The sequence below is a fragment of the Esox lucius genome, chromosome 21 (assembly GCF_011004845.1).
Source record: "Esox lucius isolate fEsoLuc1 chromosome 21, fEsoLuc1.pri, whole genome shotgun sequence".
Lineage (NCBI taxonomy): Eukaryota > Metazoa > Chordata > Actinopteri > Esociformes > Esocidae > Esox > Esox lucius.
Genome location: NC_047589.1, coordinates 16748071 through 16760206, shown reverse-complemented (window position 1 = coordinate 16760206; position 12136 = coordinate 16748071). Strand labels below are relative to the sequence as shown.

Sequence of the window (12136 nt, the reverse complement as noted above, 5' to 3'; positions counted from 1 at the left end):
GCCCCCCCCAAAAAACACTGTCCTTCTCAGCAGTTGGGGGACATGCCACAGAAATATACCTGAAGGTCTGTCTTCCAACACAGATCAGGAGAGACTATTGTACAATTTCCCTTAGTAACCTCACACACACCTTCAGTTCATAGGTTTGATGACTTTACATTTGCAAACAGAAACATAATACACATAGAAATAAGAAAATGTGAATTCAATGGAGGAGTTCAAATGATATGAATGTACAGGCCTTTACCAACACCAAAGAACATCTCTGCAATGGAAGGACACTAACACATTAATTACCCAAAGCAAAATTAAACCAACCTCATTCTCTGTGTGTTCACAATGTTGTCTACATTCATAGATGTCTAGATCTATCCCTATTGTGTACCTGACTAACCAATCACAAATTTGCGGTTAGTCAGGCACAAAAGCACAAACATTTTTATTCGGCTATAGGTACTCAACTCATGACCAGAACAGATTTGAATGATAATGAGGTGGTACTCCAACCTGGTTGAAATAACTGAAAGATAAACATATAAAACAGGTCATCAAATTTCAGTGCAGCACATGAATGTTGCACTAGCTCTAAAGCATACAAACCACAGATGTGTAGAACGCTCTGCTAAATTAACACACACCCTGCCTTTAGGCATCTCCTCCACCACTCCTCCAGCTGGGAACAGTAACTTTGGACCTGACTCTCATGTGTTCCGTGGTGTAGTTCTGCTAACCTACATATCCCATACCTACAGAAACCTCATAACACACTAGGAGATATGAACAGAATGTATGGGCGTTTGCCAGCAACAAATCCACTCCAGTGCAAATAAGCGCAGTTTATAAAAATGACTTGGAACAATCTGATCATGCAAACATGTACTTGGAAGGACCACTTGATCAAACTAAGAATTGAAGATGATCAAAATGGTTTAAATTGGTTTTTGATTCCTTGTTTTGGCATTGCTGGTGATTGTTGAAATATTTAGTCATTGTTCTTTATTTGTGTAGTATTGCACAACATAGTTATGAGAAATGTCTGTTGAATTTCTCACACCATTTACCAACCAAGACCTAGGTAAATACCAAACCAAACATTTTTCCATCCCCCACTCCACAGCATTGGACGAGGGAATAAAGATAGAAAGAGAAGAGAGTAATTGAAGGACAACTTTAGGCATCTTGACTATTCAGCAGTGTTAACTTGCTCTCAGTTTGAAAAGGAGTGGGAACAAAAGTATCTTTCGGCCTTTCCTGACCATTCAATCCTGTGCCTCTTACTTGTCGCCTATTGAATAGGGCCAAGGTCCTTCGGAACTGTACTGCCAACTGGATGCTCTAACTCTCTCTTAGCTCAGGTTGTCATGGGAACCATGTTTTCAGCTAGCTACAGTAGCACAACACAGAGGCTAGCATAAAGGTAACAACAGCAGTCTTTTTAAAAGCAACATTTCTGACTAAATATTTAAGACCTGTACTACAGAGATGGATCCATGTCCATATTTGATCAGCCCAGGGATATTGTCAATAAGATATCAAACATAAAAATATTAGACTCGTGTCCCACAGAAAAATGTGTAGAATTGCAGAACATTTCTTTCAGATTCTTTCAAAGCTATTACATAGCTTACAATGTTTATAAAATAAATGTTTTTGTTAATTTTATTGGCATTTGTAGGGATACATTTAAATACTTGGAAAATACTGTCAACGTAAACGCTTTTAATAGGCAAAATAATAATTTAACCAAAAAATATATTTTACACACTACCAATCTAAAATGGAATTTAAACGCTTTTTTTTATAAACATACATATGCAGTAGGTCTAACAAATAGGATAAAATAAAAACCGGGCATGCCTAATTCAACAAGGGATGAATGTTGTTGTCCCTGGCTGGTTTTGATCCACGGTTGTCTATGTGGTAGACTGCATCTTTAACCATTATACTATTTAACCAACGGGAATGCTGCTTTTACCTCAGCCATTCCAATTTTGCTGAAATAACGTGGGCAACAGAACGTTTATTAACGGAAATAAAGTGTACTCTTGTACAAAGATTACTGTAGATGGCTAGCTAATAGCTACAGCACAGTACCTACTGTATAATGAAAACAATGACTCCCCCCCATGGCTGTTTCGTTTCTTTAGAAAACAATAAACATTTTAAAGGGTCACATAATACAATTATTCTTTTAAATATAACAGAACATTTATTAACAAAACTAAAATGTACTCTTGTACAAAGATTACTGTAGATGGTCGTCCACACAATAACAGTTGAATTGCTAACCACTACGCTATGGGAACTACATGGAAATCGAAAGCATTGGCCGAATCTCAAATCGAATATTACATACGTACTACATTAATGAAACTAAAGTGCACTCCTGTACAAATATTACTGTAGATCCAAGGTGTCCAACCGGTTCCATGGAGGGGAGAGTGAATGCTGGTTTTTGTATTTTCCTTTCAATTGGTGCCCAACTGAGACCAAATAAAACCAGGTGAAGGAAGATCTTAACCAATCAGAGACCTAATTTACCAATCAAGCACAAGGTGCGAGCGAAAACCTGCAGACACTTGGCCCTCCATGGAACCGGATTGACACCTCTGCGGTAGATGGTCATCCACACAATAACAGTTGATTAGCTAACCACTACGCTATGTGAACTACGAGGAAATCGAAAGCCTTGTCTGAATCTCAAATCGCATACTACAAGTATATACTTTGCAGATGAAGTACGTACTGTTTTGTGTATAGTAAGCTAGTGTGCCATTATTGGACCGTTTGGGACATACTACCTCAGAAAATTGCTTCTCCACGTTAGATCATTTTGTCACACAGTAACATCACGACAAGCTTGGATATTTAGCTAGACACGTTTTTTATTAATCTTACTTCCACCATAAATAGCATCTATATACTGAATGGCTTTTATTAGCCAGTAACTAACTACTAGTATCTACTTACTACTTGGACTAGTCATAAGAATTGAGCAATTGCTAGCGAGACTGAAGATGAACTTTACACTGCCAAAGATATTTAATTTCATGGCACAACCACATTTGTTTAGCTTTCATTCATGATTGACATTGATACAATAACTATCCGATATAGGTGACGATAACTGACTTTTTCGTAAAGTGAAAAGACGAGACAATCGTGGAAACCCATCCACTTTAACTGTGCAAGGGGATGTGATCTATAATACCCCAAAAAGCATGCATAGGTGAAAATCCACAAGAGAAATTCGCAATATAACCCTAAAGTGTTTTAGTTTAGGCTCACTATATAACATAGCCAACTAAAGCTTGAAGCCAATCAGGTTTTTGTCTATCCTGAACAAATCTGAACACGTACTTTTTTTTTAAGGAGGCGTAGATTGAACACTGGTCACCCGCAAGTCACCCGCAAATAAAAGCAGATGCACTAAAGCAGTAAGGCCTATTTCACCGTACTGTAATTTGTATTAATTTTGATGAAATCTCGGGGGATTACCTACAAGCATATGTGTACAATTTCAGGAGCGCTTTTAATGTGTTTTACCTTCTTTTAATACTATGAGAAAGAGAGAAAATGTGCCTTCATCATGCTTTATTTAATCAGTAAGGTCACAGGGGTTGTGGTATTTGGTTATTCTTATTAATGGTGTAAGATAGCGTGTCTGTAAAGTAGCCATTCTTTGCCTTGATGACGGCTTTGCAAACACATTGTTAGGCCTTCTGGCAACCATTGTCCTCAACCAGCTCAATCATACCCCATACCTGCAGTTCCTCATCATACCAACACACAACCTGCCTCCCTTCAACGGAACTCACATCTCAGATTACAATCACCTGAGTACTGACACCTGTTCCCCATTAACACTCCCTATTTAGTTTACCCAGTTTCTAGTTATTTGTGAGGTATTGCTTTTGTGTAGCCGATGCATACTGAGCCTTGTTCTCTCTGTTTTTTTGGGGATACAGTGGATTCATTATTATTTTTTGACCAAGCCTTTTTGCCTAATCCTTGCCTGTGCTTTTGCCTTTACCAGACTTTTTGACCTGCTAGATCTGTTTTCGGCCCTGGACTATCCCTCCTCCGTCTGTCGTTGTGTCCAGCCTTTCCGTGTACCGACCAGTGCCTGCCTCTGGGTTTTTTGCCTGCTGCCTGCTCCCTGTGTTACCACATTAAAGTGCGCGTTCCGCGTTTGTTCCATCTAATCCTGCCTCCCTGGTGTATTCGTTACACTCACTGCATTCTCTCAACCAGCTCATTAGGTAGTCACCTGGAAAGCATTTCATTTAACGTGTACTGATTCAGAGAATACAAAAGAGTGCAAAGCTGTCATCATGGCAATGTGTGGCTACTTTGAAGAATCTACAATATGAAATGTATTTTGATTAGTTACAAATTTATTTCTACAATGTGGAAAATAGTAAAAAATAAAGAGATACCCTTGAATGAGTAGTCCATACTTTTGACTAGTACCATAGAGCAGCAAACAAGTCATTCTGCATCATACATGTCAAACTACCTGGTTTATAATGTTGTCATCGATAACATCTGTTGAAGTCTGGAAACACAATATAACAGTGTGTCACAGACCAGGGCAGAGATGTTAACAAACAGTAGGCTACATGTGATCTGGCATGAACCGTACCTAAAGTCATAACATACATTACATGGTTCAAACAACAATTATTCTGTAGCACAGTCAAGTCACATTAATAAAGTACATTTAAAAACAAGTGTCAACAGAACAGCTGGTATCATTCAGTGCTTGTTTAATACCCAACCCTGTCTCTTTACACCTTTCTCTCGCTCCCTTCCATCGGCTTTGCTTTAGATTTTAGCCACCAGAGAGCAGTACCACACGCAGGGTAACTTCCTTATCAGTGCCACTATCGGGGCTTTTTCTATAGGCGGAATCACATGATCTTTGCTTGATTATTTAAATAAATTCCCTCTGCACTGGAATTCTAAATACAATTTTCCCGATGCGGTTAATTTGAATCTTTCTCCGAATAATACCTACCACAGTCATTTATGTTCAAATGTTGAATTTCCCAGTGGTTAGGAAGCCAGAGGCATTAGACAGTGCAACAGAGTTTAGTGGTGGACACAGCTTCCCTAGAGGGCTCACCCTGACCTCTATCCTCTAACCTCCGGCCTACACCCACTCCATAGTGTGGCCTCATCAAACACGGGTATACACTACATGGCTTGTTACTGTTTCCTTTAGTTAGCATAGCGGCATCCGTGGAGTAACTCTGCTGACTGGGTCAACAAGCTCAAGCCTTTCAGTCAGGGTTCTGTGCTCCGTCGTTCATTGCCACTGGGCTGGCTAAGTGGGCGAAAATACATTGTGTTCTGTGCGAGTCCACGACCCAGCTCTAACACCAAAGGCTGTGACCTTGCTAAAGCACGGTCAGTCATACCCCACACACACACACACATACACACACACACACACACAATGGCACACATGGTTGGAAACACACATATGCAGGCACAAACACACATGGACACCAATAATGACCAGGGAAAATGTCTCCAAGTAAAGTAAGGGCCTGGTGTTGCTTTGTTGGTAAGTGTGTTGCGCATCCATCGCCAGGGTTGTCAGTTGGATTCCCTTCGGGGGACAAGTATGAAAATGAATGTGTTCATTACATGGGCTGATTTAAGCCGAACTTGGAGTATTACACCCAAATTACTTTCTCTGTACTGAACTGAATACTGAGTAACATACAATAGAAAAAAAATTAACCTATAAGAAATGTACAAGATGGTGTCATGTTAGTAATCGGCAGACACCAAATGCTGTGTAGTTTGAGATTTACCATATGTCAATCACAACGACCTAAATAAGGGTAAGGGTGAAGGAGTCAGCTATGACGTACAAACCCCATTCCAAAAAAGTTGGGACACTGTACAATTGTGAATAAAAACAGAATGCAATGAGGTGGAAATTTCAAATTTCAATATTTTATTCAGAATACAACATAGATGACATATCAAATGTTTAAAGAGAGAAAATTTATCACTTTAAGGGAAAAATAAGTTGATTTTAGATTTCATGGCATCAACACATCTCAAAAGAGTTGGGACAAGGCCATGTTTACCACTGTGTGCCATCCCCTCTTCTTTTTATAACAGACTGCAAATGTCTGGGGACTGAGGAGACAAGTTGCTCAAGTTTATGAATAGGAATTATTGTCTAATACAGGCTTCTAGTTGCTCAACTGTCTTAGGTCTTCTTTGTCGCACCTTCCTCTTTATGATGCGCCAAATGTTTTCTATGGGTGAAAGATCTGGACTGCAGGCTGACCATTTCAGTACACGGATCCTTCTTCTATGCAGCCATGACATTGTAATTGATGCAGTATGTGGTCTGGCATTGTCATGTTGAAAAATGCAAGGTCTTCCCTGAAAGAGACGACGTCTGGATGGGAGCATATGTTGTTCTAGAACTTGGATATAACTGTCAGCATTGATGGTGCCTTTCCAGATGTGTAGGCTGCCCATGCCACACGCACTCATGCAACCCCATACCATTTAGAGATGCAAGTTTCTGAACTGAGCGCTGGTAACCACTTGGGTTGTCCTTGTCCTCTTTGGTCCGGATGACATGGTGTTCCAGTTTTCCAAAATGAACTTCAAATTTTGATTTGTCTGACCACAGAACTCTTTTCCACTTTGCCACAGTCCATTTTAAATTATCCTTGGCCCAGAGAAAACGCCTGCACTTCTGGATCCAGTTTAGATACGGCTTATTTTTTGACCTATAGAGTTTTAGCCGGCAACGGCGAATGGCACAGTGGATTGTGTTCACCGACAATTTTTTCTGGAAGTATTCCTGAGCCCATGTTCTGATTTCCATTACAGTGTCATTCCTGTATGTGATGCAGTGCCGTCTGAGGGCCCGAAGATTACGGGCATCCAGTATGGTTTTCCAGCCTTGCCCCTTACGCACAGAGATTGTTCCGGATTCTCTGAATCTTTGGATGATATTATGCGCGGTAGATGATGATAACTTCAAACTCTTTGCAATTATTCTCTGAGAAACTCCTTTCTGATATTGCTCCACTATTTTTCACCGCAGCATTGGGGGAATTGGTGATCCTCTGCCCATCTTGACTTCTGAGAGACACTGCCACTCTGAGAGGCTCTTTATATACCCAATCATGTTGCCAATTGACATAATAAGTTGCAAATTGGTCCTCCAGCTGTTCCTTATCTGTACATCTAACTTTTCCGGCCTCTTATTGCTACCTGTCCCAATTTTTTTGGAATGTGTAGCTTTCATGAAATCCAAAATGAGCCAATTTTTGGCATGACATTACAAAATGTCTCACTTTCAACATTCGATATGTTATCTATATTCTATTGTGAATTAAATATACGTTTATGAGATTTGTAAATTATTCCATTCCTTTTTTACTCACAATTTGTACAGTGTCCCAACTTTTTTGGAATCGGGTTTGTAGTTGCTAAAATGACAAGTGATCGTCCAACAAGAGAACTTTACAGTGCAGTGCAAAATCCTAAACGAACCCCTTCTTCCTTCACTCCGCCCTCAGCATTCAAATTCACTAGGGTCTCCGCCATTCACAGAGGCCCCAATTGCAGAGGGAGTGAAAATAATCAAGGGTGTGCGGGCTACTTAGACTCTCCAGTGACCCCTTCCAGGAAGTATACATCGATGCAGCTCCACCAGAGACGTGGAATCCCATACGATGCAGCCTCCACCAGAGACGCGGAATCCCATACGATGCAGCCTCCACCAGAGACGTGGAATCCCATACGATGCAGCCTCCACCAGAGACGTGGAATCCCATACGATGCAGCCTCCACCAGAGACGTGGAATCCCATACGATGCAGCCTCCACCAGAGACGTGGAATCCCATACGATGCAGCCTCCACCAGAGACGTGGAATCCCATACGATGCAGCCTCCACCAGAGACGTGGAATCCCATACGATGCAGCCTCCACCAGAGACGTGGGATCCCTTACGATGCAGCCTCCACCAGAGACGTGGAATCCCATACGATGCAGCCTCCACCAGAGACGTGGAATCCCATACGATGCAGCCTCCACCAGAGACGTGGAATCCCATACGATGCAGCCTCCACCAGAGACGTGGAATCCCATACGATGCAGCCTCCACCAGAGACGTGGAATCCCATACGATGCAGCCTCCACCAGAGACGTGGAATCCCATATGGCGCCATGTCATTTTTGAGGTTGCGCAATTTAACACTAAAGAATGAAGTGCCTGATTATATGATGCACATTTATTTATGCCTGGTTTGATGTGTCTGACTTGATGCATAGAAACAAAAATACCTGCAATATTAAATGTTTCACTGTAAATCAGGTGAATTTATTTTATAGGAGGAATTTGTCAATTTGAATTGCATACATGTTCTTAAAAAGTATTTAAAAGTGGACATTTATTTTTGCATGATTAAAATCGTCCTGAAGTGGATCCGTTTATTGAAGCCATAGTCAATCTGCGTAAGGCACCGCAGTAACTGCAACCTGGAATCACGAGTTCAATGTGAAAACATTGACAAAATACCATCTCGTGGACAAGGGCACCACACACTGGCAGCAACTTGAATAGCATACGATCTGACTGAATGGAGCTCAAATGTGAATATTCATGTCTGCCAATCCATGGGGGTGTTTTAGATAAGACTTCCCCTGTCACACACACACACAACTCCCCACCTCTCGGCATTGATTAGAATACTATGAGACACAGATGGTTTGAAAGGAGACAGCTAGCCCTCTTTGAAATCTTAATAATGTGAAATCAGAGAAGTGCATACCCCATTGTTGTAAATTGAAAATAAGCAGTTTTTCAGTCTGGTATTAGAAACTCAAATAAACCCTTGGAATAACACCTAGAGTGGACCATGTTAGGATGTTTGCAATTTGTTCTCAAGATTTTAGCAGTAATTACACTGTCTGCTGGACCCAGATGGTTGTTATATCGCTGTACTGAAACGTTGTGAAAAAAAATGTATTTTCTGTTTCAATGTATTTTAAACTAACTAAGACTTTGTTTCAAGTCCAAATGTGAAGTCCTCTGACTGTTTCCATGTAAAATCCCATCACCGTTTTGGTAGGGCTAGTCTCACCTCTTTCTGCCATGTTTGTACTGTACAGTACGTGACTTCTCCTCCCAGTACATGTGAACAGCCTCTTCCTTCCATTTCTCCAGGATTAGAGTGGAAACAAGTAGGCGTTTGACAATCTAATTTGCAGTCATCAACCTGCTTTTGGAGTAATACATGTAATTTAGAACATGGCCATTTCCTGTTTACGATAATGGCTCCTCAATGCACATGCTCCTAGGTAAATGCTCTGGCCCACAGCTGGGATCAGAACAGCAACGCTATGTGTACCAACACTGCCTGCATTTTGACCAGAGCCCATGTTGAAGAGTGGTTAGGCCTTTAGGCTTTTTGGTGTGACAATAATATTGAGTGGGAGACAACCAACCAGATGCTGACAAATTGCTGTGTAATTAAAGTCCTCTCCAATCAATAGCCCCTACTAGGCCCATAAGCATCCACTTCCTGTTGTTGCTCTGCTCCCAATATTATGCAGCACCCAGACAAGAGGATTTCTTGGATGTGTACTGTACTCTCCGTCGTCACTCTTCATATATAATATTAACATAACACAATCACTTTGCTAAAATAAAAACATGATATGTTGCATTTCAGTCCTACAAATAAAAACAGGACAGCGTGCTAAAACTGTCTTTACTGTTCATAACATGATATGGTTTATACATATCTATTGAACTATTTATCTAGAGACCAGACCAGCTGTTAAGTGTCTCTGGAGCACAGTCATCATTGCTGAGACAGAACCTGTCTTTTTGTCTGTCAGTTTGACCCTGACCAAGGCTTTGGGGCAAAATTCATAGCTTTCGGGAAACAATGTGTTAAGCCGTTATTTCATCGTTGCAAAAAGGGAAGGATTAGACCCACATTTAGAAAAGACAGCACGAAAGAAGACATCCGATTTCAATTATGTAAGCATAAAAGAGCGCTTACCGCCAAAAGTCTCCGATACTGTCTCTAGGACCCTCGTCACTCCTCTACGGTCCTGCACTTTCAGCACTTCGGACAGCGACTCCCCCGGGCTCCGGCCACTTCTCTGATGATACCGGAGCATAGTTGATCGAAGACTTCTCCGCTTGCTTCCGTTCCGGAATGACAGGGGTCTATCTGGCTCCCTTGGTGATCCCTCCTGCACGACTGTGTTGCTTGTTTTAGTCAACGTCGAGGTAACTGAGCCCATGTCCGCAGTCTTTACCTTTTAAATGTTTGTTTCAGAAATGAAGCCTGCGGTAACGTATTTTCCTAAAACTTCCCAAGATTCAGGAAATACACTTTCTACTTTTCACTTAGTTGGCTTCTGTCATGCCGATTGCCATGCCCAACTTACTGTCCATCTATTGAGCCAAACCGAACTTGTTAAGTTTGTCATACTTGTTTTGTTGACTGACAATTACGGGCTTCTCGTTCAACAGTTGATGTAGGCTGCTCTAATCAAGCCTCGTTTAATGACTAGTTGTTCATCCGTTTTCCACGTGGAAAGAGCAACTACCCTAGTGGGAAGGAAGCCAAATCATTCTAGTTCAATTAAATGCGCTTGATGATGACGTGTATTTACTTTCTTTTCAACAGCTTCAATTTTCTAATTAAATTGTCTGCTATAATGTGCTATTACTGATATAATATAGTTATGTATATAAATAAGTATAATTTGTTCCATGCTTAAGTAAATATAATTGAATTAAAGAGATAGTTTTGTCAGTTAAGCCCTGTACCTCTGATGAACATGTTGCTATAATTTTTAAGCTATGTCGTTCAATTATCAAATAGTCTCTGCTATTGCTAAGTTGCTTAGCTAGCAGTCTAGCTGTTTCTACAAGAAGTTGGTAAAATAAAGCATTTTGATAGGGTGGTAAAAATTGTATTAGAAATCCTGCTTAAGGATTTTGTGAGGGACACAGAGAAATAAAAAGGTTTATCTGGAAGTTGTTCTCACTTTGGGGATAGCATGGTTTATTGCCCTCATCTCAAACTATCTCTTTGATATGCTATAATATTCTTCCAAATATAAAGGAAAATACAATTCCTAAGCATGTGTGTGTTAATATGAAAAAAGCAAAGAAAAATAAAAAATTGTATACTAGGGGTGCACATAAGCTAAATATTTGGGGTAGAGGACTGACATTAGTGTTGTGTTATAATGATAATGAGGATGAGGATGATGATGGTGATGTGTGTGTGACTCTGTGTGTGTTTGCAGAGAAACATGGCAGTAATTACAGCCTTTAAAAAAGGTCAAGTGATACATCTTATGTTACTTTCCTTTGCTCTCTGTTCTGTCATTCCCTTAGTCCTCTGTGATTAGAGAGAAGGGAATGATAGAGGAAGACACTGCTGGGAGAGTTCTAATTAGAGTAGATATGGTAGGATTCTATTTAGAGTAGATATGACAGCGTTCTATTCAGAGTCGATATGATTTGGTAGGATTTGGTTCTGTTTAGAGAATACATGTTGAGGTTATTTTTAAAGTAGATATGATCAGGATATATTTACAGTATACATGACAGGGATCTGTTAAGAAAACATGTGATACAGATTTTGTTTAGAGTACATATGAAAGGGTTCTTGTTAGAATGTGAAAGGGTTCCATTTAATGTGGATATGTTGGGATTCATTGGAGCAGATATAATGTGGTTCAATAGGGGCTGGATGAATTAACCAGTTGAAACCAAGAAATTATTAAGTTGTCATGATGTTAATAAGGCCTGATTAACAATGAAGCCAGGACACTGGCGTTAAAACAGTACTGTTCAAGACATATTGTAGCCTGTTAAGGCACTTTGCTGATGCACCAACACACATCCTAAGAATGTGTAAATTATAAATAAATAGAAATTCCAGAGAAGTATATTTGTGCCTCTAGGGTTTAAAAGATTGCCACTTCTGAACTTTTAAACAAACATTCCATTAAGTGTTTTCTTTTCTTCCAATAGCATTCAGAATATTTAAGGAGAAATTGGTACGTTCCACCCTCTAGTGTCAACAAGGGGAATAGCAGAAACAATTTTTTCA

The 12136-nt window shown here is 40.2% G+C and overlaps 1 protein-coding gene across 4 annotated transcripts in view; it reads right to left on the bottom strand.

Moving 5' to 3' along the window:
- The window catches only part of pde1ca (phosphodiesterase 1C, calmodulin-dependent a), a 114371-nt gene extending 103767 nt beyond the window's left edge, over positions 1-10604 (bottom strand). For all 4 annotated transcript variants that reach the window (XM_010899021.4, XM_010899023.4, XM_010899022.4 and 1 more), the window contains exon 1: positions 10061-10604. In XM_010899021.4, coding sequence (XP_010897323.2) covers positions 10061-10307 — 247 coding nt within the window. In that variant the 5' untranslated portion in view covers positions 10308-10604. The remainder of the gene's footprint in view (positions 1-10060) is intronic.
- Positions 10605-12136: the final 1532 nt, after the last annotated feature.